The 27,549-nt window shown below is 28.6% G+C and overlaps 1 protein-coding gene across 1 annotated transcript in view; it reads left to right on the top strand.

Annotated features, from left to right (window-relative positions):
* LOC129963919 (uncharacterized) overlaps window positions 1-27,549 on the top strand; it is a 53,528-nt gene that overhangs the window by 12,582 nt on the left and 13,397 nt on the right. The window contains exon 2 of the mRNA XM_056078512.1: window positions 21,434-21,667. Within this exon, the coding sequence (XP_055934487.1) occupies window positions 21,434-21,667 (234 nt within the window). The remainder of the gene's footprint in view (window positions 1-21,433; window positions 21,668-27,549) is intronic.

The following is a 27,549-nucleotide window of genomic DNA, read 5'->3' as shown; positions in this document are numbered from 1 at the left end:
CATTTTGAAAGAATTTTAAGAAAATTTATGGATACTAACGGTTAAGAGAATTAAATATCCTCAAATAATTTAGGCGAAATTCCTTAGAAGGACGGAATTATATATAATTTGAGAATGGAATTTAGAATTTATTCATCATTTTTAATAATTAGATGATAGAAACATTAATGAGTATTAATCAAGGTAGGAATATTATTTTTTAAAACTTATCTCGAATGACAAAAAAAAAAGTTTTTGTGAATGAATGATAAACTTTATGACATAAAAAATTTCCATAATTCTAAAATATTCAATAAATTTCTTCTGTTACGAATAATACAAAATTTTAAAAGAAAATAACCCTCCATTATTTTTTCTTATAGCATTTTAACTTTTATTTTAAGTCACTGAACCACCAAATTAGTGATTTTAAAACGCAAGAAATATTAACATATTTTTATCTCAATTTTTAAAACCAGTTTGATTCAAATCTTTTTAGCGGATTCAAATTTTTTGGGAATATTCATTCAAAAATAACAAACAAAAGATTTTAAAAAAGGAGGTCTAGGTGAAAGAAATATAAATAATATTATCAACAATTTTATGCAGATATTTTATTATTAGAAAGTTTTTAAAGTATTACATCAATGTGGAACCTGAATTAAAATTCGAAGAAATTTGCAATATATTGATGGTGTTAAGATATTTTTTATCGAATATATTCAAGTCCCATGATATCGTCTTATCACTTTTTAAAAATTATTTAAATTGGTTAACATTAGAAGAAAAAGTATACTTATTCTGCTATATAACACCACATCACATTCCATTTCTGGAACGCAGATTGCTTTTGATCAGTTTTTAGTGAAAATGAATCTATATGAAATTATTATTATTTTCTTTTTATGAGTAGAAAAGAAGAGAAATATATAAGATATATCTAGTATATGTAGGGAAAAAAATTGAAACTGTTAGAAGTTTATGATGAAAAAAAGTTAAATTAATCTAATTTTTCAAAAATCAAACCTTCGATTGAAATTCTTTCATCAGCAAGATGAAAACATCATGATTCTTATAAACTTTTATACCAAAGAAAAAGGCGTTGCTTCATATAACTTGATTAATTGATATTCTAGAATGAGTAATGTGCATCTCGAAGAATAAATAAATGGCTTTCAAAATTATACAAGAAATTGCACTTAAGGCGGGTCATCAACTTTGATATGAAACAGCCTTTTTCTCTCCTATTTTTAAGATTTTTTTTTTTAAATTTGAGCTTATTTAAAAGTGTTCTTGAAAAAAAAAGGGAGAGTGGAGTTTTATAAATGTTAACTAAATTAACGTGAAATAGTGTTATTATGTATGAAATATAAACTTTAAAGTTAATGGAAAGAATGACATGCAATTATAAAAATTTAATTATGTATATGTTTTTTCACAGCAATTACCTTAAAAAAATAAGTTTATTGAAATTGAATAAAACATTAAAAAATCATATTGTGTTTGTAAAATCAATTGCTTCAGAGTTGATAATGGATGAGAACCATTTTCCAAAATTTCTTAAATATAATATTTTTTTTTAAAGTTTTCAATAGGATATGCTTCAGTTAATTTCCTTTCCTATTTCTTTCAAATTAAGAAAGAACTATTAGTTTTTAAAACTCGTTGCTAAATGCTTGCTTTAAAGGTTATTAACTCAAACATTAAAAGAAACTATTCCTGTTACAAATAATATGGATGGTAGTTCACTTTTTTTAACTATTTTTTTCTAATAGTTACGGATTAGTCGATTACGTTTTCCTTTTAAATCGTTTTTGCACTGAATTATGTCAATCGAAGATCCCAGTTCATAGACTTGAGAAAACAACCACCTGTAAGGCATGAACCTCACTCATCTTGATTGCCCAGACGGTGTGAGTTAACGAAATCACGTTTCGTGCAGAGTGTACGCCCTCTAAAAAAACGAGACGCCCAGGCCTAGAGGATGTCCTTCAAGAGTCTCGATCACGAACTGGATCACAGCCGGGAGTTTATCTTTGCCCAAATGGTGCTTTACACTTCCGTCTTTAGATAGCAATCGAAATGACGAGACACAGGGTGGTTCCCCATAATTTGATGCTTAAGATAGAGACCCCCTATTTCTTCTATTCATCCTGATGAGGTCTTAGCTAATATTTTTGTTGTATTTTCTGTTAAAGCCATCATACGAAGATCTCTTCCCCCCCCCCTTCAAACAATTGTTAATCTACTGAGTTGAATGGAACAACTAGTTTGCAACATGGCTTAAGGAGAGAAAATTGCTTGTTTTTGGTTGTAGTCAGATTACTAGTGATTTTAAAAAATTGGTCATGAATTATTAATAGTTTGTTTGATTTGCAGGTTCAGTGGCCTACTTTCATTAAAACCCATTAGCGTCTGTTTGCTGGTATCTAATTCATGCTTACTGGCCTGACGGGAGTGTTATAATTAATTATTTTTCAGAAGATAAACTAATATGTAACGTTCTTCCAGACTAATAACGTCTATTACTGCAATCACTGAAAACTTCACATCAGTACTAAAAACAGGAGAATTCAGTAAAATCTGACGTCTTTTCATTTAATTAATATTTTACTTGTTTCATAGAAACAGATCGAAATTTGCATTTAATATGCGACTAATCTAAAAAATATTTGTAATCAACTTATGAGGTTTATGAACAACGACACTTTTTATAAATTAAAAACATTTTTGAGTTAACAAAAACTAACAATTTTTTAATTAATAGGAAATTAGATTAAATGCCGTCATTAAATAAAATTAATCTTATGGAATAAATTGGTTTTAAAAGTGAAGCTTATTTGAACATGCATGCATTTTTTTAATAAATAAAATTTGAAATCAACCGGGAAATGGGTATAGTTAATGGGAAAAATGCAACAACATAAAAATTGTTTTTAATTTTTCAAAAAAAAAAAAACAACATATTGTTGTATTTCTATAACATCATGAGCAATCACTTCTCGAGTTCTACAAATTTACTGCTTACTGTAATATAATATTTCAAGCATAAATAATACCTCTCATTACATTACAAAACAGAAAATTCAAGAAACAATTATTTTTAGCATTTAAACATAAAGGAACATAGTATTTGCGTCATGACCACTAAATGGTACCCTTACATAGTGAAATTTTACACCTCAATCTGTTTTCAAAATATAGGCCAATGACCACAGCCGTCTTTTCATACATCCACAGACGACAAAGGATGAGATGACCCTCTAAGTTTAATGAACTTATATAGAACTGATTTTGCATATTGATGCATTTTTTGATCACAAAAAAATCTTCGTAATTCCTAACACACCTCGAAATGAAATTGTACTCAGATAGCGCGTCAAAAATGAAAATTGCCACAGATAAAGAAATAAAATTAGATTTTTTTTTTATTTTAAATAGTTTCACCTTACTGCTTTTAACTTTCTTCAATTCACTGTTCTTTATGTGCTTGAAATAAATTCAATTCTTTTTTTTTTACCTAAAACTGATTAATTTTGTAAATGGTTAGTTATTTTTATGTAAGAATAAGCCTATATTATTTGTAGTGTATAAATTAAACATTAAATTGGATCAATAAAAAGAACTAGGCGAAATATTGCAAAAGAACCTTTTATTTTGTTTCAAACTTCTGTTAATTTGACTAGAATACAATAAATCTAGAAATAGAGTAATTTAAATAGTGTAATTTATAAATTGATAAAACTAGTTTAATTGATATCGAAGGGTAATTGTAATACGGCTTATCATTTTAAAGAATATTTTAGTGTAAAAAATAAAACACTTTACACCAGGTTTCTTCGACTTATTTCCCATTTTAAGCCCCTTCTTTTACATCAAGATTTTTTACAATTCTGTTTCGTCATGAAAAAATGTAATGATTCCAAACGTAAAATTCGCTAGATATAGATAGCACACAATAAAAGGAACGGGAAAATTGAGACTATATTCTTGTTGCTACAAAATGCTACTTCTGTGTCAGATAAAGTCATGTATATCAGTATTTAATATGTAGACAATAAATGCTTCACATAGATATTTACAATTTTTTCTGTGAAAGAGATAGAATATTTAAAATATAAAAGAAATGTAAAGATATTTCAATTACAAAAAAAAAGAATTAGCTTATTTTTCTTTTGATTTTATCTCTTAGTTGTATACTAACGCATATGAAAAAATGCGCATTGAATAATGGATTCATAGAAGGGAAAACTAATTTTATATATTTATTGCAAATATTTTATTGAAATGGATAAAAACCAAAATGGTTTTCATGATTATTACTTACTCGTATACAAAAAGAAAGAATTATAATTGTCAAAAAAAATGCGATGTTTTTTTTTTTTTTTGATGAATCTCTACATTTCAGACCTGCTTTATTCTGAAAAACAGAGTACACGTACATTTTTGGAATTTGCATGTACGTTTATCTGTGGACACGATAGCTCAAAAAAGCTTCGAGCTAGACTAATGAAATCTGATTTATTGTCTCTACTCCAAATTTTTAGATTTCTTACGAATTAGGACCAAAATCCATATAGAGGAAATCTATTTATTCGGCTGCCTGAATATAAGTGAACACATTCTTATATTCGAGCATCAGGACTAGATTCTTATATAAATACAAATTAAAGAGAACTGGATGGGTAAAATTTGGCACTCGGATATAATATCTAAAATGTAGATATGCATTAAATTCGGAACTCAAATATGTAATCCAAAATACATAGTCGATTTTCTGGTAGTGTATTAACTGTATCCCAATGATTAATTGCCGAAAAAAATCACCAAATATCGCTTTCTAACAAGCTGTTTCATAACTATTTCTCGCCTATGGCATATAATTAATAATTAATACACATTCTGGGCATATTTATTTCAGACTATGTGAAAAAGTTTAGGAGAGAATGTGCCCACTGTTTTGTCTTCTACTGTTGAAGAATTCGATGGAAACTGATGGATTGCTATAAAATTTCTGCCTTCACCAAATTTTTTACCATAATTTTTTCACTGCTCCTCTTTGGAATTCCACCTGAAATGTAGAAACATATTTTAAATTTTATTCGGAAAGTTTTCAAATCAAAAATAAAATTATCACGGAATATGAACTATGTGTTAATAATGTGCTAAATAGAGCAAAAAACTTTTAATTAAAAAATAAAAATGCCGTATAGCAAAGTTAAGTGATTTCAATCGCTTGAGTTACTGGCTCATCCGACTGTAGCTGGTAAACTCACTTGAATCGGTCTAAAAATATCCCCTTTTATTCTTGAATCTCTATAATTCCTTCGTCGTGCAATTTGCTCGGATATAAAAGGACCATTTAAAATGCTTGCGCTCGTCAGGGTATTGATTGTTACAGGAATTAATCTACGGATTTGTCGAAAGGATTTGGGCAAAAAAGTGAATGAGCCATTGTGTGGGCTTAACAAAAGAGACTTTTCTTTCTTGAACTAAAGCTCCAAATCATGCGTGCCTTGCTGAAATCAGCGATGAGTGCACTCAACACTGTAACATTTTATATTCTTCTTCTAGATAATATATTTAGAGACGTTTTATGTTTTATTATATTTTTAAAAATCGGATTTTAACCTTTTTAAATCGAGCTGATGCATCACAAAATGCAAAGTAGCAATTTTAAATAATGTAATGATTAACTATTTTAACTATTTTTTTTAATAAACCTTTTTTTCTAGATGATATTTATTACACCTAACTGAAGGTTTTATCGTGCAACTTAAAATGAAGCATTCAATTCTGAACATATATTTCTTTTTTGACATAATTATTTTATAATAATGCTTTCTTAATGACTCTTATTACTCTTTAGTGGTAAAAGTTTGAATGCTCATAAAATATCGCCATATTTAGAAAACATTAACATGTCTTAGATCGATCATTTTTAATAATGCTAACAAACACGAACAGTAAGAGATATCAGTCCAACACAAACAGTAAGAGATATCAGTCAGAATTAAATAAAGTTTAAAGATTGATAAACACAAATATTTAATTAAATTCCTAATAAATGATCCGGTCAAAGAAAATTATGAGCAAAAGTTAGATAATTATTTCAAAGTAATGTTAACGTTTTTTTTCAATAACTTTAAAAAGTTTTTCATACAAAAATATTGTTACGAATATTTTACCGCACGTTTTCTTTCTTTTTTAAAAACCAAGGTTTGAAGATTTTCTGTATTCTTTGCAATATCAGATGTTTCTTCGTAAAGATGCATTTATTGTAATTTTGAGTTTCTGTTAGATTTTAGGTATATCATTCAGTTTTTACATAACATATAATCATTATAGTTTTTTTAAATAATTTGTTAATAATTTTTGAAAAATAATTCGTAATAGAGAGATTTTTTTTTTGATTCTATAAAGCTCTTTTTAGTCATTCTTGTTTTCTAATTATAACTCTCTACATTTTTACTCAATAAATAAAAAAATATCCTTTCAGATACTGCTTAAGTTATGAAATTTATTTAGTAAGAAATACAAAGTTCTACGATGACTTTTTTTCCATTTACGATCGTCATCGTTCATCTGAGAATGCATAGACTCAGTCAAAAATTTATTGAATAAATTGAAATTGTATCATTTCTTATTTCAAATCAAAGTCCAAATTTTAAATGAAGCATCGAAATCCGGGAAATGCATAGCGTCGTGGGAAAAAAAAGTAAGGTTTCAAAAATAATGAGTTGAATTTCCTTCAAATTTAATTTAAAAATGATTTGCTAAAGGAGTCATTAGAACAAAACTGCGAGCATGGGGGGGAAATTAATTTTTACTTTCTCATGTACATACCATAGTATAGAAAACGTATAGTAATTGTCAAAAAATTCGAACTTGAAACTTTAATGGACCTCCACTTTTTAGAACTTGAGTTCGAAAAAGCAGGTTTTTGGAAAAACGTCCGTCTATCGATCTGTGACCAAGATAACCCAAAAAACGCTGTCAGCTAGATAGATGAAATTTAATATACAGTCTTCACACCAAATTTGTAAATTTCTATCAAATTTTGATTAAAAATGTTCAGAGGAAATCAGTCCGACCGGTTGTTCGAATATAAGTCAACATGATAACTACAAAACAAAAATAACTAAATAAATAAAATCCGGTATATTAATTTAATGTCTATAGTACAAATATTTATCAAGATTTAAGCCAAATCCGACAAGTGGTTCACTGTCTATCAGTCTATACTTTCAGAAACATGTAAACATGATAACTCAAAAACGCAAACTCTTGAATATATCAAATTTGGTTTGGAGCTTTGCAACTACAAGTGTAGTTTTGTGTCAAATTTTTGTTTCAGTCGATTGGGAAAAACGCATCTAAACCACAAATTCAATTTTTGGATACTATTAACCGTATGCTCGTGAGTAACTGCCAAAAAAAAATCGCCAAGGATCAAATAAATTCACGCCAAAATTATTTTTTCTTTATTATTGTACGCAAGTACCATGGAAGGCATTTTCTGGGATGAAACTTCATTAGAGAGTATCCGAGAAAGGTTTGTGGAGACCACTGTACCTGGTTTTGCACCAGTAATTTCGGCGAATCAGCTGCTCACTAGTGATGATTGGTTATAAGAAAGGTCATTCTTGAATATTTTAAACATTTTACGAGCGGATAAAATTGATACATTTTTTTAATTTACTTTTGAGTATTTAACAAAAGCTAAATCTTTGTTAAGCCTTTCATGTGTTTATTATCAGTGTAAACATACCTTTTTTTAAAAAAATCTTGAATCTTTGCATTAGGTAACTAGAAAAACTTATGTCGCATTAGTAATGACGATGCATGCATATATGTTTTCGGAATCATAAATAGTGTTTTTTTTATTTATTGCTCTGATCTTGAAAGGTTTGTTTATCAAAGCGAAATCGTATGCTAATGGTTGACAATATATTGCCTGCAAACTGGTTAGCCATGGCCTTTTTAAAATGTGCTCTTGTTTATATCACCAAAAGGGACTGAAACTGTGCTCAGTTTCGATTATATCAGAGTTTATTTATTTTGCTGAAAACTCCAAATTGTTGAAATTTTTAAAAATATTTTATAAAAACTCTGTATATTAGCATTAAGACTTTGATGCATTCACAAAGAAGAAACTTTGAAACATTACTTAGCCTTACTTGACAGTTTATGCTCTACTTTGCAAATATTTGTTAGCGGGCTAGTAAAAAGATTTTAAAATACTAATTATTTATAAAAATGGACAAATGTGTAATAACTCTACTATAAAAAATTCATTATATTGGATAATGATAAACAAAAATTACATTTTTTTACAAAAATCTCATAAATTCAAATATACATTCTATTGTATCAATTCATGTCCATGTAATAAACTTTAAATGAGTAGAACCAATTACAATTTGCTAGTCTTTTCGTCTTTTTTAAAAGAAAAGCGCTGGGACTCAATAGATTACGATAAAGTATAGATTGATGTGATGTAATATGAGCAGTGTTATGTACAATGTGATTGTGATATATAAAGTAATATGATTGTGATATCATATTAGTTAAGGTATTGCTCTAACAAATTAAGTAACAAATAAGAGCAATTTTTAAAAAAATATCCAGAGGGAAAAAAAGTACTTTGCTTTAGAAATATTCGATATTCGAATAGATGGCCTCATAAAAAAAGAAAAGAAAAATTAAAAAATAAGGAACTTTATATTACTGAATTTGATAGTTTTTAATTTAATTTAATTAATTTATTTTTTAAATTTTTTACGTGAAAGCTATAGAGCGATAGAGACTTATCTAAGGGTCACACATGTAGAGAGGTTACGTCATGCATAAGGTATATTTAACACGTCGTTCTTATCATAAGAAACTTGGCAAGTTTACATGTCGCCGCTGCATGATAATTACCCCGATTTCGTCCTGTCGCTGTATTTTTCTTTTAAATGACATAAATACATTAAGTTTAGACGGCATGCCTCTCCTCCCTTCGTATGACTGACGCTAGAGATTTCTCGGATCGTTTCTTTTAACATAATGGACACAATATTTGATACAACTTTATAATTTCGGCATCATACTAGATTTCATTGCTTTTGCTCTTTGCATCTTTAAATTGCTGCATTTAATGCAAGCGAATTGATAGATTGATAAACATTTTTCCTTGCAAATTGATAGAATAATAAACATTTTTCCTTTTAAACAGTTCAATGGCTGGTCAATCTTTCGAGTGATTTTTGGTTCAGAATTTAATAAAAATCTTTAATTCTATTGATAAATAGTTTGCTATGATTCCTACATCTCTGTCATTGTATTTTTAAATTAGTGTCTTCGCATACAAACGAGCAGATAAATAGTGAGATTTCTCATGAATGGACTTCATCAAAATTAAAAAAAGAATCACAGACATAAAGTTAACATACCAAATCTCATTTGTTTAAATAGTTCAAATTTTAAGCTGTTTATTCATAGATTGACGTGAGATACAAACATAATTAAAAAAAGTTTTATTTTCGCTCTTTCAGGGAGATTTAAAATGTAGAAATAAATAAAAATCTGCAGGTTGAAATGACAATCAAAATAAACACTCTTTGTATACAAGAGTATTAAAACAATAGACTAAAAATTATTGGTAGGAAAATTCTTGGACCAAGAAATGTAGTTTAATACAAAACTTTTAAAGCTGTTTTCTAATTACAATTATTTTATCAAAACATATCAGAAGACGGCAATTCAATAAATAAATATATAAAATCGAATAAAATCTAATATACGAAATATTGTTCTGATATCAAATAAAAAACAGAGAGCATTAAAATTAGTTTTGAAGTATTAAATGCTTCAAATGCAGCTTGACCCGGAACTCAATTAAGAATTTGTTATTCACAAAAACTGATCTAAGAATTGCTTCATCAAAGAAATTCAAAGCTTGCATTGAAATAAACAAATTACCCGAGTTAAAAAAAAAAACTATTTTGACTAAATTAACTTTTTGATTCGCGCCTCCTCATAGAAGTCAAATGTCGCAGGCAGGTATACAATGGTGAATACATAGCATATATTTCTGTAGATAACTACAATGCAAGATGTGGTAAACCACAATGAACGCGTTCACAAAGAAAAGCGTTCAAAAAATTGTTGAAAGCGTTAAGTATTTTACGGATTTAGGACAGAGTTATATTCCGTTCACGAATGAATTGTCTGCGGTAACATACTTTCCTTGATTCGGAGAAAATTCCATTTTACTTTTAATTCTCAATTTCTAAAACTCGTTTTACTAAAGAAAATGATTCGGAATGCGTTTGGCGTGAATTTGAATGAGGTTTGAGACGGGGAGATGTAACAATATTTATAAAATGATAAAGAAACTTTTTTAAATTTGTATAATAACTAAAGAAGCAAAATATAAAACCCTTTATCAGTTATATTATGTATAAATAAATATATGAGAGGTTTTGTTTTTTTCACGTTTTATTTCATGCGAAATATGCGAAGTATACAAAAAAAAAAGCATTGTATTCGTCAAATATTTCGAATTCGTGATTTTAATGAATCTTCAATCTAAACCTCCTTCTGTCCGAAAACAATTTTTTTTTTGAAATTATGTTTGTCTGTCTGCCTGTGAATGCCATAAACCAACTACACTTTGAGCTAGACGGATGAAATTAGGTATATCATTTTTAAACTACATCCGTAGATGTTTATATAATTCTGAACGAATTTTATTTAAAAGAAGCCTGTCAGTCCCTCAGGTCGACGGTAACTACAAAGGCAAGACAGCTAGATGGATAAAATTTAGTGTATATATTTAACATCTAAAATGAAGATCTGTATCAAATTTGGTACCAAATCCGTAAAAGAATTGATCATCTGTCGGTCCATTGACCATCTGTCGGATAAATTAACGTGATTATTAAATTCAATGACTTAAATATATGAAATTTCATACATAATTGTATTTTTGGTATTTAGTTTGGTATATAATATAAGTTTCGCGTGTGATCTTTTTAATAAAATTATAATTCTGTTTCAAATTTTGTTTCAATTGAGCCAAATAAATGCATACACATTCGTTGTATTATAAAGAACAAAACTCTCATGTGCTGGCACAAATTTGTTGTGTAAGAGAAAATAAAAATTTGAGCACTTGTAGCACCCATGGTCTTGCCCAAGTTCCACAGTTTTGTGAGGGGGAAGAGGGTAACACCTTTATTAAAAAGTATACGAGAAAGTTTCGAGGGGACTACTACCACTGGTTTTAGATGATTCATGACAAAGCATGATTCAGCAAAGTATGATTCATTCAAAGCATGATTCATTGTCAGTGACAGTTAACCAAAATTGCATGTCAAACTGCTAGATGTTAGGCATTATATAGCTTGAAAATGTGACATGATATTATTAATCAGAATATTTAGAAAATTTGGGACTTTTATACAGAGGATTTGTAGACATTTGAAATCGAATTTGGCGATTTATTCCCGTTTTGGCGCATAGCGCAATTTTGTAATTTTACGTAAATACATAATGTAACATTCATAATACATTTACATGAATACCTAGATCACCATGAATTAAAGTTAAATGTAATAAGGTAAGGTAAATATATCTCAACAAAATACCTTGTTTGGACAAAAACAATATGTCCCATTATTAATATTATTAAAATTTCTTTTACAGTCGCTTTGATTTCTTAATGATGGTATTATTTTTAGTACGCAAGCATTTTTTCTCGTGTTAATATTTGCACAACTTGATTAAATTTATTAGAAACTTACATACATACATAAACGTATTATTAGAATGCATTTATTAAGTATATTTTCAAATTTTACCACTCTTTCTATGTATGCATTTTAATTGAATATTATTTTCAAACCCAGTAAACTTTGTTTATGAGTAAGAAAAAATGGCAAATAGAAACCGACATCGCTCCGCAATGTAAACAATAAATATGTAAAATAGAATCTAGAAAATGCCATCACTTTATGACAATCGTGTCCACAGTCATTTTATGGCACTCGTGATACCTAAGCTAGTTGAAATGAGCTTCAAATAAAATTTTCATTTGATTATCAATTATTTAGTTCATATAAATTTATAGACTATAAATTAAAATAAGCTGATTGCTTTTAAAATATAATTTATAGGAATGTTTAAGAATGCAACAACATAAAAATCAAAGTTTAAGTAGTTGAGTTTAAACATAATTGGCTCAAAACCCAACCACCCATTAAAAAATAGCTACTTTCTCCATTTAAAACAAAGCTTATATTGCCACGTAGGTACTTGAGTGTGGAACTCAATGAAATACACATGGAGTAGAGTTAAACCAATTTATTAACTGAACACAGTGGCTGACAAATCTTCTGCTTTTATACTACCAGGGAAAGTTCCAGAATACTTCTCTGGAGACAGTCAGAAAAGTCCAGAACACTTGTCTGGTAAATTAAAGAAATGTCCAGAATCTTCTGGAACATGAAATAAAGAGAAACATAAAAACAATTAGTTAAATATTTACACAAACTGTGAATCGCGGGATACGAACTCACAATCCCTTGATTATGAGATCAGTTCTATGACCATTCGGCCAGGAAGAGTCGACTTATTCGTTTCAATGCGGCAATATTAATGTATGCTTCTTCAGTTGAGATCATTGTTAATATTTGAAAATTATTGATAAATATAAAGTAAATGTTAAGTACCATAGTTTAATTATAACGCAGTATTAGGAACTCAAGTCCTTCGTTTAGAATATTTATTACTATTTCTCGTCGGAAATAATATAGATCTCTGTTTGCGATGCTGTTAATAATATATGAGGATTATTGATAAAGCGGATTAATAATAATTAGATTCATGGGAAAATATCTGGTAGGTTGTTTTTTCAAAGTATTAGTAACCAGATTATCATTTGAATTAGACACTGGAATAACATAAAATCGGATAGAAATATAAACAAAAGATATTCTTTATTAAATATTTATGAGAACAAAAAATAACACTTAAGAAATTTTCCCACATAAATGGATGATTATTTCTACTCGTGATGACTATTAAATAAATAAAATAAATCCATTGTCTTTTCCACTTCCTTATGAGAGGAAGCAACTATTGTTTGATTCTCAACACAATCAAGGCAAACATCAGAGTACAGCAAAGACTAAAATGTCACTATGTCAGAACTACAAGAGAACCAAACGTGGAAAAAAGATTTCAGAATCAAAAAAATAAATGAGAAACCTAATTCTTTTACGGATTCATAAATTCTACCGACAAGAGGCCTGTTCTTACACATAACTGTTACTACCCACGTACAAAGAAGCCTTGTATTGTTGTGGTTGACCCCAGAACTGGTCCTTTGTGACAGTCGAGTTCAAATCGCAATAGATTAACAACTTTCCTTCTTTATTTTTGGGTGTGTGCCGTAAATTCGGGATGTGAAAGACATTTTTACCGTTGAATTCTGCGGAAGGTGGAGGCAATTTTAGGTAATTCAGGGCAAAAAATGATTCACTCTTTTGCGAATATTGTCTGGTTTATTTAGATGAGATGAATTTGCGTTATTGGTTTTTCTCAAGTGTTAGAACAGAAGAAGTATCCTGTTGGTGACCTGTATATCTAGTTTTTCGTTGCCTTTAAAAAGTAATTCTAGTTATTAAAGTAAGATTTGTTTGTTTATAAAAAAAAAAAAAATGGTAATTTACTGGGCGTAAATGTGGTTTCCATTATTTTGAAAATAAAGAAATGGAAATTTGATTTATATATGAGTTTGATTTTGTTCTTGTGTTGTTTATTTTTATTTATGTAAAAATAATTTGATATTTTTAAATAAAGTTTTCTCAAAAAGGTTAAAATGCTTTTTATTAAATCGACCTTAATATTGATAAAAAATATAAGATACTGAATTTTTTTCAAAAATAATTGACAATTAAATGATAATAAATTTTTTAGGAACATTAAATTTTGTTGTAATAGCGATTTTTAAAATGACTGCTATTTTTTGGAAAAAATGGTTGAATCTTGCTATTGTAAACATTTTATAATGAGTTAGAAATAATGTTGAGGATAGCACTGGTACATGTTTTTTAAATGAATAATTTTCACACTAAATTACATGAATTTATAAAGTTATTGAGTAAACGTCACCATTAAAAATCCCTCAATCCAAAGAAAAGTTGTATATATTTTAGTTTAGAAAAGTTGTATATATTTATAATATATTTTACAGTTTTATCAAATTATGTATATTAAGATATTCGCAATTTCTTTCTGAAAGTAAACAAAAATAAAAATTATGATAAAATATTTTTTAAATATTTGTACTGCCTATTAATAAAACAACATAAAAGACTTTGTTATTTATATGCATATAATTTTAGAAAGGGAAGCATGAAGCAAATGGACAGTTATCACTTTAACATTATAAAACGCAAAATTTCTGTTATTTTTCTTTTAATCGCAAAATGCAATTTAATAGAAAAATAAACAGATATTTTAGCAAATTCATTTTCACGTGATATGTATTAAATGCTTAGAGAAATTTAATTTTGAAATCTACTATGCTCCTTACTTGCAAATTAAATAAATAAATAAATGAAATGATGTCAGAGTACATAATTTAACTGAATGCTAAATAATATGCATTTTTGATGTTAATATTTTTATGCTTTATTATACATATTTTTTATGTATACATACCAAATTTTTTAAAAATATTTATATTGCCAGTTAATAGAAAACATAAAAGCTTTGTTTTTGCATGCAAGAAAACTTTAACAATGGAAACGTGAAACAAATGATCAGTTATCACATTTGACATCACAAACACAAATTCGATTTAATCAAAAAAATGAAAAAAACATTTTAACAAATTCATGTTCAAGTGATATATATCACATACTTAGGGACAATTCAAATTCGAAATCTATCGCGCAACTTACACTGAGCAAAAAAAAAAAAAAAAAAAAAAAAGGACGCAATGACGTCAGAGCATATTCGATTGAAGGCTAAATATTATACATTATTACGATGTCTACTAATTGTGACATCACGAGATATATCACTATAAGTCAAAAATAAGACAGGATTGAAATTTTTAAAAGATTTATTAAAATGTTAATGAAAAAGAATTAATCAGATTAAATATGACAAACAATGTTTTAAAAGCAATTGTAATTACAATTGAATTCCATAGCACGAAAAAATAGCATGAAATTTTTACTTAAACTCCATGTTATGCAATGTAGAAAATAAATCACATATGAAAAATATTTTATTCAAACCAGTATTACAGTTTCATGTATTCGAAATATTTCTCAATCTGAATTTGATTAAAATATTTAAAATGCTTTACTTTTGAACAACAGGTTTTCTGCCAAAGTTATTTCGATTTGAGTGATGGGTGCGGTCTTAAATTTTTTTAAATCTTGACCTCGATGTGCCCTTGCTCAATTTTTTGTTGTAAATCATTTGTTGATGGAATTTGTTACAATAGAGGAGCACACCTTCTCCTCGGAGGCTAGGCGTGCCAAAAGACAATGGCTAGTCTTATCGCGACGTTATTTTGCTCACAGGTAAAATGCATTTCAGAAGCAAATTTTTACTTTGTACATAAGAGGTGAAGAAATCGAACGTTTAGGGCGGTGATAGTAATTGGTTTATTAATCTCTAGAATCAGAGCTATTAGATTATTGTGAGAGACTGTGTAATTTATGAAGTTAATTGACGCTAAGTACAAGGTTGGCGAGAAAATTTTTAAAGCAAGCATTCGAAAGTTTCTACGTGACACAGAACCAATAAGAAAATAGAATCATCTACGGTGCGATTCATATATTTACATATAAATTTTTTTCCTTTTTGTGAAATATAGGTTATCTACACAAAATTTGGTGCGCTTTCTTAAGAATCTAATGAAAGCAGACAAGGAAAAATTCTTATGATGATCGTGACATCTTTTTGGTTGAATTTGTTTACATATAGAATAAAAAAAAGTAAAAGTAGCGGATATTTAAAAAAAAAAATGAAATGAAAAAACGCACTTGATTAAAAAATAATGGTAGAGATTTCATTTGTCGATTGAAACATAAAGATGCCTAACGTATGCCCTTAATTTTTTTTTCACAACATTTGCATTCAAAAGAAACCATTTCTTTGACTAAAACGGAATTGATATTCGAACGGAATCAATATCAATGTATATGTTTTTAAGTTTAGAATAATAAAGTCGGTGAAATATATCAACATACTTTATGGAGAGCTAGAATGGAAGGATCATCAGTCAATATTTGAGATATTAAGCAAAGTTTGCAATGCTCCTTACGGCTATCTAGGTTTTAAGTCAAAATTTGAAAAGTACAGCTTCAGAAACAGCGAAAGATTATGATTTTGGAAATCCCTTGTTTTATTTTTACTTCAAGTATTTTTGCTTCAACCAAGTTTATTTTGGAAATTTTTGTCCATGTACTATAAAATATCAGCTTTTGAACAAGAACAACACAAATAGTTCTGTCAATCGTTCAAATACCGAACGACCATACGTTTTATTATATTAGTCTCAATCCCAGAGGGATTGCAAGTTAAAATCTTTCACTGTCGTTTGAATTGTATTTGAAATAATGAAAATATCAATCATTCGTAAGTTGAATTGCAACACTTCTTTCAATAATACAATATTTTTACACTTTGCCAAAATGAGATTATATGAAAAATGTGCGTTTAGGGGCCTTTAAAGCTGATAACAGAAAATGAATGTTACCAAACACTATTCGTCCCTTCCATAATTTATCATATGTATTATAATTAGATATTTGCCAATGCAACTAATGGATGCTGCAGTTCACAATTCTATTATTGTTTGGTGATATCTTATTTCTAAGCACTATTCCTTCAATGAATCGAAAAAACTGCACAATTTTTCCTCTTCCTGAAATAAAAAGAAATCTCGTATAAAATACTTTTCAAATTACACTTATTGCTTAAATATGTCTATTATTCCCTGACTGAAAATTTTTTCTAAATATGAGGCCATAAAAATTCCTACTTCGAAATAGTTTATATGTATTGAATTTGGTTTGAATATTTGAAGAGAAATAAAGAATGTCTTCCGATCACATGGTTTGAATAAAGTTTCTCAAAAATTTTTTGTGGGCAATTCAAACCAAATGCGGTGGTATATTCGAAATTTTATTCTTATTCTTTCCAAAAAGTTATAAATTCTGCTTTTATGTATGCTATATGTATTATCATATATAAAAAAAAAAACCATTTCAAAACCGAATTTATGCATTATAGGAAATATTTTATTCGAGTTAAATTTCTATCAATTTCCATTTCATTCGCTTTAGAAAGAAAATTTACATTTATTTTTCCTGCAGATTTGATTGATATAACCACATTTACATTACAATACATTTCTTAACTGCCTTCTTAAAGAAGGAATGACAGCAGCATGAAAAAGTGAAACTGTAGTATCACATGCAAGGTCACTTTGTGTGAAAATTTACGTGATACTGTCTTTGTTTGATAAGAAAGTATATGATGACCTACATACCTTACCTAGAACCATCTGTCAAGCAACGGGGGGCTTTGACCATTGACCCTTTCCTTCACACATAATTTAATCTTCACTTTTCGATAGATTAATCATGTATTAAGGAAATTTTTTTAAAATTTTACTTCCCTAGAAGCCGAAATTAAAAATTTATTAATGTAACGAAAGAAATTTTAACGTTTGTTATTCTTCGAAGTATGATTAAAAATATTAAATGCAATATAAAAAATATTATTTCTAATGCTAATTCATATTTTGTAATTCTTAGTTACGTGATAGTTATACCAAATATGTAAAATTTGTGTTTAATATTTAATTAGATTGTCTGTGATAGGAAAAATAAAATTGTATAAGCTATGCTATCTTCTAGTATCTTTAAATGAAGTTGTAAACGAATTTGTTTTCAGTTGGCAAAAATAATAAATTCGAATTTTCGAAAGAAATTCATTTAAATTAAAAATAAAATTTCTTTTCGTACACAAGAGTCAGGATAGCCTGGTAGATGGATTTACAGTCTGTAACAACTGAAGTTAATGGAATAGCTCTTTAAAGTGTGGGAAAAAAGTCACAGCATGTTTCCTTACATTTCATTTTATAAGTTGGCTCATTATATCCGGATGAATAGTCTTAAAAATGATTTACCAATTAAAATAAGTTAATGCATTTAAATGTATTTTTATTTTAAATCCCAATATTCCAAATTCTATGCAGTGATCTTTTAGTTTAAAGCTATAATTATTAAACTATGTGGATTTATTTTATAGTTCTGAAATGTTCTGAAAATTCATATTACTTTAAGCAGTAACCTGCAATTTAATTATATAAACATCGCGTTTTTGAAGCATCTTGAGGGTTATTTTAGGTGGAACTTCATGCCCTTTTAACTTAAATACTTAACCTGACATCCCAGCTCGAAATTTCCTCGTCACACGTTTGGTCTACGAATCAGAACATTTGATCCTTGGTACTAAATTTAAAATCAACCAGGCCTACATTTAGGAAGGCCTACTTTAGTAGAATCGGATTTTGATATTAGAATCCTGTAGATCGAAGTCAAGACTGTATCATCAAGCCAACGTGGGTCGATTCTTTGAATGTTGCCTTTGTTGGCTTAGTTCGAAATTTGAAAATTGAATATTTCCCATTGACTCATTTAATGTTTAGTTCGTTGCAAAATGGTTTTCAGTACCATCAAATCAATGCAGATCTTCAACAATGAAGGCATTTTTAGCAGTTTCTAAGATCTATAAATGGATTTGTGAATGAGATTCACAAGGTATAAACAATGAGGCTCGTTAAATCCTTTCGATGAATATTAATCAGTGTTGTCTTATTGAAGTAAAATGAAAATTTCAGAAACGAATGGCTGATGATGAGAAAATCTTTATCTTCAGAATATAATAAAATGGTAATTATGATTAGAGATTATTGTTTGAAGCGACAATCATTCATCATAAAAGTAGTAGAAAATAAACTCACGATATAATGTGTAGATAAATTAGATGGGAGATAGCTCGTTCAAATAAACTGCTTCTGTGCCGTTGAGAGAACTGTTGAATGATGAGAAAAATTCATGATATAAATAAATATAAGACATTTTTTTTAAAAAACAAATTTTAATTAATAGACCAAAACAGAAATTTTATCTTAATTATTATTTTTCTTTCAAAGTCTTTAATAGATAATTCATTATTATAGATTATATTGACATTAAATCCATTATCAAAAGGCACCTCTGATGTGGAATCAAAATTTGGTAAAATTAATTGAGTAAATGATTATTTTGGTACTGAAAATATTAAAATACTGTATTGTCAGAATGTTTACGCGCACAGAATTTCAGAAATTCAGCAGATCAGGAGGGAAGTGAAAAATTGATTACGGAGTTCCATTTTATTTCCTTTCCCTATTTGTCCATATTTAGACATGAAATGAATGAAAGTGAATCAAATTATATTGAGAGTGTAGCTATTATAAGGGAATATATTAGAATTCGATGAATCTGATTCATGACTGTATTGTTTTATCTTATGATGAAACTGTTACTCATTAAATAATTATCATTCTAATTGACACAATATACTGTGTGATATCTTTGCGAGGTTGTTTCAGATTCTGAATATGATATGATATCTTGAACATATCGCATTAATATTGTTTAACATTTTATGTTAATAGAATCATTATCACACCAGAAACTTTGAAATTCCCCGAAAAAATTTATTTTCTACAATATGAGTCATAAATTTAATTTATCTAAAAAATGTTAAAAGTTTGCATTTATTTAAATGCTAGTATACTTTGAATGAAAATGCAGAAAATCGATTTTTATTTAATAATCAAATCTAATCCACACATGATGAAGAAATTACAAACTAATGCATGAAGCATTATTCGTTGCATGCCCTCTCCTTCAAAACTAGAAAACTCTATGAATCTTTACGCATAACGTGTGTAAACATATCAGTGGCTTTGTATTTCTGCAATATGACTAAAAATAAATGATTAAGTGTTCAGATGATATATGTAAATATCCTTGTTATGATGCAGCTCGTATAAGAACGTTTGATCGATGTTTTTTTCATTTTGACAAATGACGCTATTTGATACGAGATTTTTCTTCAAATCCATTGTATTTTTTTAATGTTTTTTGGTTAGTTTATTGACCAAAAATGCTTTCAAATCAATCATGATGATATCTTCTCCCAAAATATCCATGCAAGAATGTTTCTAATGTTTTTCAGTGTCCATTTATTTTGTGCCAGAATTGTAACTATATTGCGGGGGCCGCGGGGGCCTGGTGGTAAGGTCTCGGCTTCGAAACCGGAGGGTTTCACGCTCAAGACCCGATTCCACCGAAGAACCGTCGTGTAAGCGGTCTGGTGCACGCCAAACGTTCTCCCGCTGGTGTGGTGTGGACAGGGGGGTGCCCGCTCAGGCTTCGCCCTCGTCATCTGACCGCGGCTCAAAATTACGAGGTCCATCCCAAAGTAGCCATAGTATTGCTTTAAAACGGGACGTTAATATAACTAAACTAAACCTAATTGTAACTATATTACAATTTTCAAAAATGAAGTTATTATTTCTTTGAGAGAAAAAAGTCTTGCTGTTCGATTTGTTTCTTTTTCTTTTTTTCTCTTTTTTTTCTAAACCCAGTCTTTCATTTTATGGAAAGATTTTGAACATTTACGAAATTAATACTTTGATAGTTTTTGTTTTTTTAGCGAGATCTTGAAATAAATTTTTGCCGGTAATATTTAAAACCAGATTCTTTGGAGATTAAGCATTAATTTCGCAATACAATATAAAACTAATCATAAAAATTAAAAATTTGAAGAAAGTGTAAATTCAAAAGCTATTAAAATTTGATATTAACAAGAATTTACAAAAATATCAATATTTACTAATTTTGTCTATTAAATTACCTACAAAAAAGTTTAGGATACTAATGTAGCAAAATCTAAACAGTTATGCTTTCTGTAAAACAAAATCTTAATATTATCGTTTTTACATGTGATAAGCAAATAGTAAAGATTTCATTCTAAATAAATGTTTATTCCACTAATGAAATCTGTTATGATTTTTTTAAGAAACATCCCATTAGACTTGCATAGACCTATCATTTTATTCAGTTTCAGATTATAATTATCCTCCTGAATTATACTTAATGGTGCTAATTTGAAAATGAATAATTATAATATAATGGTTTTGCATTTCAATTTACTGAAAAGCTATTGAATTTGACTATTAAATTGAGCATATTTTGATGCTTTACAGTTGCAATTCAGATGGTTTTATTTAAAATCAGGGCACAAAAAAACAACTTTGAAATTATTTTTTGTTATTTATTTATTTTTTTAATGCTTTAACAATTTTACTTGATTCCAGATTTGCTTATTCAACCGTACCAGTGATAGTGACCGATGGAACGAGGAACTGGACAGCTCTGAATACTTTCAGCTTCAATTTTTTCAGAAATCTTTATCTGGGAGATGAGGACGATATATTCTGGGAGACCGAGAGAGAGTGCCAGTTTTTTCCTTATCAAACAGAATTCCAAAGCTTAGCGGAAGTCCTGTCGATGAGCCCAGAAAGAGCCGAAAAGCCGTGGTACATTGGATGGTACGTTTTCCTAAGTGAGCCAATTAAATGTGGCTGATGTATTTGTTGTTTAATGGTGTCCCATTTTTTAATTAAGTTTGTAACGAGCTTTGCATTATTATTAGACACCTTGTGCTTCATTTCATTTACGAATCACAATCGGAGATAACCAGCATGTGTGTTCTCTGATTTCACGCATTCTTACAGAATAAGGCACCCTTGGTTCTTAGCTTTGTAGTATATTAAAGAATATCTAAGTATGTGCTTTGGTTTACTTGAACAACTGGCTCGAAAATTTGAATGATTTCCATAATTCTGGTGTTCAAGCCTATAAATCAAATTTCATCTGCCTAACTTGTTGCGTTTTTTTAGATACCATGCTCGCATTCAGGCAGGTAAACATAATTTCTAAAGCGGTTTTCTTCAGTTTTGAGGACTCGAAAAAGATGAGATTTATGAAAATTAAGAAATAGACGATTTGATGATTTGCAATATTTAGAAGCACAGGGAGAGGTAGAAAGAAATTCTTTAAAATATTACATTTTGCCAAAAAAGTGATGAGAAGTCAGATGGTTTCTGTCTCACTAGAGTCAGAAAGAGGTAAGTTCAATATCGAATGTAAAAAATTTGCAGTATATTGAATCTGGATATCATTAAAATCGTGAGATTCAAAATATACTCTCGCTGATAAAACGAAGAAATATGAAAGCATGGTTACCGATGAGCAAGGATTGAAAGCGAAGCTTCGTCTTATGATCAATGTCTGAAATCAAGGTTCCGTCTTATAATCAAGGTTTGAAAGCAAGGCTTCGTCTTATGATCAAGGTTTGAAAGCAAGGCTTCGTCTATGTTCAAGGTTTGAAAGCAAGGTTTCGTCTTATATGATCAAGGTTTGAAAGCAAGGCTTCATCCTATGATCGAAGTTTGAAAGCAAGGCTTCATCTTATGGTCGAAGTTTGAAAGCAAGGCTTCGTCTGACGATCAAAGTTCATACTTACAAAATTCGTTCCCACAATAATTCGCAATAGCTTAGAAACAAAACATTAATATAATTAAACAAAGCTTACACAGTGAAGTTTTAGAAGATCTTTTCAATTATAAGAAGTGAATAAAAATGTCCTCGAGAGATCAATTTATGATAAAAAAAGTATTGTTGATATTTGTAAATGTTTTATTCAAATTTTATTCTGCCATATTATCGAACCCATTTATCCAGATTATCGATATTCTAATAAACTTGTTAACGCATAACATGATTAAAAAACCTAACTCATTTCACTGTTGGATTGGTTTATTTCATAAGTTTATCCAGCTATAAGGCACTATTAATACTTGACAAATTATTTATAGTGATGTTAGGTCAGAAAGTATTTATTTCTCAGTATATTTCTCATATACCATTAAAACTTTAATTATTTGTATTATACGGTACATTTTTATGATATAACAGCTTTTTAAGTTAAAAAATTTTATGTTGTATTCGTTGTTTTGGATTGTTTTAACAACAATTCTTTTAAAAAGTTGCTTTCCAAAAAATACTGAGCACTACTTTATATCTGTGATTATATGAAAACTATTTATTTTTAAATTTCCATATGCCATCTAATCAAATTCGATATTGTTGCTGACTCAGAAATATCCAAATTGTACTTAATATTCAAGGACTCTGTGCTTATAGCATTAGACTTGATATCTTAGAGGGGAAACTCAGTAAGAGGATTAGTGGGGTATTAAGGGAGCCAAGCAATTGAAAACCCTGGCCACAGGAAGTAAACACGACATGTGTTATCGGAAGATGAACAGCCCTTGTTTAGATTTTAGCTTACAGAGATTGCGAGTTTAGTGGTTTATTCAAGTAACTGAATGTGTGGGTGTCCCTGCGTGCGCTAATCACATAACGAGCAACTTAAACGTGATTACCGTCCCTAAATAAACAGAAATATCAGATTTCTAGTATGGTTAACTACAGAGAATGTGAACAAAAAGATCCACGGAAAAAGTAATCCGATACTCACGTATTTTAGTAAGGCATGTATTTTTAGAATATTTACGGTATTTTGGAGTGGGCGTTAATGCAGTTGCGATTTAGTGGGTTGATCATGAATTCGTTACTTGGGTATTTACTACTGGATGGTGTATTTGTAGAAGATCAGATTTAAAAACGTGAATTCGTTAAAAAAATAATAAGCACGTTTTAAATTGAATATTGCATTTGCAATATACACTTAAAATAAATGAAAATTCTAAAAATAATAAAACCGGTTTGTAGCAGAAATAAACATACAAGATACAATCTGTTAAAATGAATGGGAAAAGTAAAGTTGGCTAAATAAATTTAAAGCAGTTTTTGAAATCATACTTTTATTAAAACTTATGTGTTAAAATTAAATTTTTTAGCTTTAATCGAATTCTGATTTTTAATTTTTACTTTACGATTCAATATTTTAAATATAATGGAGATTTATAACAGCATATTTAATTGTGTTACCATACGGAATAATTCGCATACTCAAAATTTAATTTCATTAATCGATTAAATGTTAATTGATATTTAAAATATCGAAATACTGCATTTTCAATGTGAGCATTCGAATACATTCGATACATGCAAATTCGAATACATAGTAGTTTAGCATATCAGGAAGTGATAGAATTAATCATGAAATTATGTACTTCATGAAATCATGGAAGCATGAAATCACTGAAATAAAATAAAAATGTGTAAAAAGTAAATAAGTACGATGCAATTCCCAGCGAATGTTAAATTAAAGTAATATAAAGCCGTAAAACAAAAGAAAATTCAAATAAGATATAGAATTCGCTAAATAATCCCAGTCTTAGTTAAAATTTACTCTCCACAAGTTTTGATTAGGGATTTGAAACAACTTTATTATAGCTTTTTCCGCTCACCGATTAGTAATTTTTAAAGTTGCTATCTTTTCTAATTCATCTTCACTTAAATTGCGGATAATATTGCTAAGGAGCACCATTGTTATGATTCTCCTTTTTGATGATTAGGATGGAGATTCAGTATCTAAACTCTACATGCTTTTTCGGATTCATATGAATATCAGGTAATTTTGGCTTCATGTTTTTAAAAAGGTTTGTAGCTTATTCTCCAACAAACTTGAATTGTAGGAATAAAAATTATTGAAATTACCATTGCGCACATCTGAGAAGGGCATATTCTATGAAAAAGTTCGAAGGGATTAAAATAATGCCATCCAAATTATCCTTCACTGCCATCAATGGCATGGAGTTAAAACAAGCTTCTATTTCTTTAAAAAAGTATTGGAAACAATGTAAGACTGAATCATCTTATAAACCGAATGTACCAGTCTCTGTATTAAAGCGAATGAGACGAAACTGGGTGGATTTTATAGCTGCTACTTACAAGCCACCCAAGTAGAAGGAATGAAACGAAATTCAATTTTTGACTCGAAAGAAAAGTAACACAGCTTTGTTCTTGAAAGAGAAAAGTAAAAACAAATTGTGGATTCTCACTGCTCAGTTATTACATTTAATTAATTAATTTTATTGCTCATAAAATAGTAAATTCACATATGATATTTAAAAAAGGATTTCCTTTAATTATCAAACAGCTCTTCAGCCCATAAATACAGAATAAAAAATGAGAAAATTTATGCAATAATTCCGCAAATTGCTACCATTATTTCAAAAGCAAACGAAACAGGGTTTTTTTTCTGATTGCAAATTGTTACCAATTATGCTCTCCGTTGGTTTCTTTTGTACCATTAGCTTAACATTAAAGCAGACGTCTTCTGTTTTTCAGAGAGAATGATTCTATAATATCATTCGACCTTTTATTAATATTATTATCACTAGTGGATGTTTACTTTTTCTATAAAAAATTCTTGAGAATTAATTTTGATCTTGTTTTTTTCCCGTTTATTTGTATTATATTCTTTTACGACACATGTAACAGTTCTGTGTAAGCGACCAACTATATTTATGAAGAAGAGAGGCTTTTAGCTTCGATTATTTTCTTAAGCAGTTATGAGCAGATGTAGAAACAGAACTAATGTTCTTAGCTATTTTACAGTTTTGATGCTTTATATAAAAATCATTCCATTCAAGAAATATGGATTTGTTATTTTACACAAGTTTATGTACTGAACATAAAAATATTATCTTTTTTCAATTTATGATTTTAATACATGTCCTTCTATATGACATGGATTTAATTATAATAGTTTTCTTTAATAATAAGAGATGTAATTAAAGCAAAAATATAATACTAGTATGCAATTTACACAGTATTCAGGAAAAAATATTATTGAAAACATAAATAAATATAGGTATTTCTTGCATAAATTTTAAATATTCATTTTACAACTAAAAAAAATGAAAATTTAATTCTTATAATAAGGGTCAAATTGATAAATAACCTGAGGTATTTTTAAAATTTGATACAAAAAAATGTATCTCAAAATTATAAAACCATATGAAAATATCATCGAAATATTTCTGAGTACTTTGACGGAAGAAACTAAGCTATGCAATTTCGAGAAACTAAGCCATAGTTTCTTCTAAAAATAGAATGAAAGAACAAAAAGATTTCAAAACTCTTTTTGATGACAAAATTATGTTGAATTAACTGAACCATATCATGACTAAAGTTATCTAAATCTACATTTTTATGCTCTTTTCTCTGAGAATTTTATTTTCGAAATTTCCGTCAATCGTAATTCTTTTCTAAACTTTACCTGTTACACTTTTTTTGAAGATCGCTATGCATGTTGTAATTGATAAAGGTGGGAAAAGATTACTGAGAGATATAACTCTGCCATTTTCTTATCTTATAAAGAGTAAAGTATTTGGCGGATATGTAGCAAACGACTCAAAAGGAAGCAACTAGACTTCAAAAGGAAGCAATTTTTTTGCGATTCATATCAGTAAAAGGCAACAATAAAGCCTGTGAATAGCTCAGATCAGTTGATGTTAGATATTCAACGATTTATAATGTTCTTAGAAAATGTGAGAATTATTCTTTGAAACGAGAGAGAGAAACAATAAATTAACTTTCTAAGTTATAATATTCATAAAAAAATAATTATAACATAATTGCTTCTGATGACAGATTTTAAAATTAAATTATGTGATTGCATGATCGATAATGGACAAAATTGAGAATGTTTTTGGTGGGCAAATATAAAAATAATATCTATAAAACCAAGCTTCACTCGGCAGTTTTTTTTTTTTTTTTTTTTTTTTTGTAAAATCGTGTTTTTTGGGGAAAACATTTAGATACGAATTACATACTTATTAGATAGGACAATTTGCAATCTTCATACTTATTATATAGGAGAATTTGCAATCTTCATACTTATTACATAAGACAATTTGCAATCTTATCATAGGATGCCTACTTATCTACAGTTATCTATACATGAACTGGTCATTTAAATAAAAAATTCATGAATGTGCTTAGTTTACCATATTCGAAACAATTTGCTATATTTCAGCATTCATTTTACAGTTTGTCTATCATTGTTTATATTTTTGAACTTATACTCAATTTTATTGAGGTGATATCGGGTCCTAGATGGCGCTATATGATATTGTCAATATAAGAGCAGATAGGAAAAGACTCTTAAGAATTAGTTATAAAAAATGTTTTTGTGTAAAATCGTCTTTTTTTAGGAAAAACTCCTATACAGATAAGATTAAAAAATATATAAAATATAAACACATGCGTAAAAAAAAGCAAAAAGAGCGACTCAAACCGAGGTCCTGCAATATACGCGTCATTCATATTGTTATGACTACTATACTGCACTGCCCACACACCGAAGCGGAAGTTGGATATCTAATTCTAATAGTTATTTATAAAAAAAAATTGTGTAAAATCGAGTTTTTTAAAGAAAGAAACTCATATAGAT

Source organism: Argiope bruennichi, chromosome 3 (assembly GCF_947563725.1).
Source record: "Argiope bruennichi chromosome 3, qqArgBrue1.1, whole genome shotgun sequence".
In the NCBI taxonomy this organism is placed as follows: Eukaryota; Metazoa; Arthropoda; class Arachnida; order Araneae; family Araneidae; genus Argiope; species Argiope bruennichi.
The sequence above is the reverse complement of the archived record's forward strand: the minus strand, read 5'-3'. Positions and strand labels throughout refer to the sequence as shown.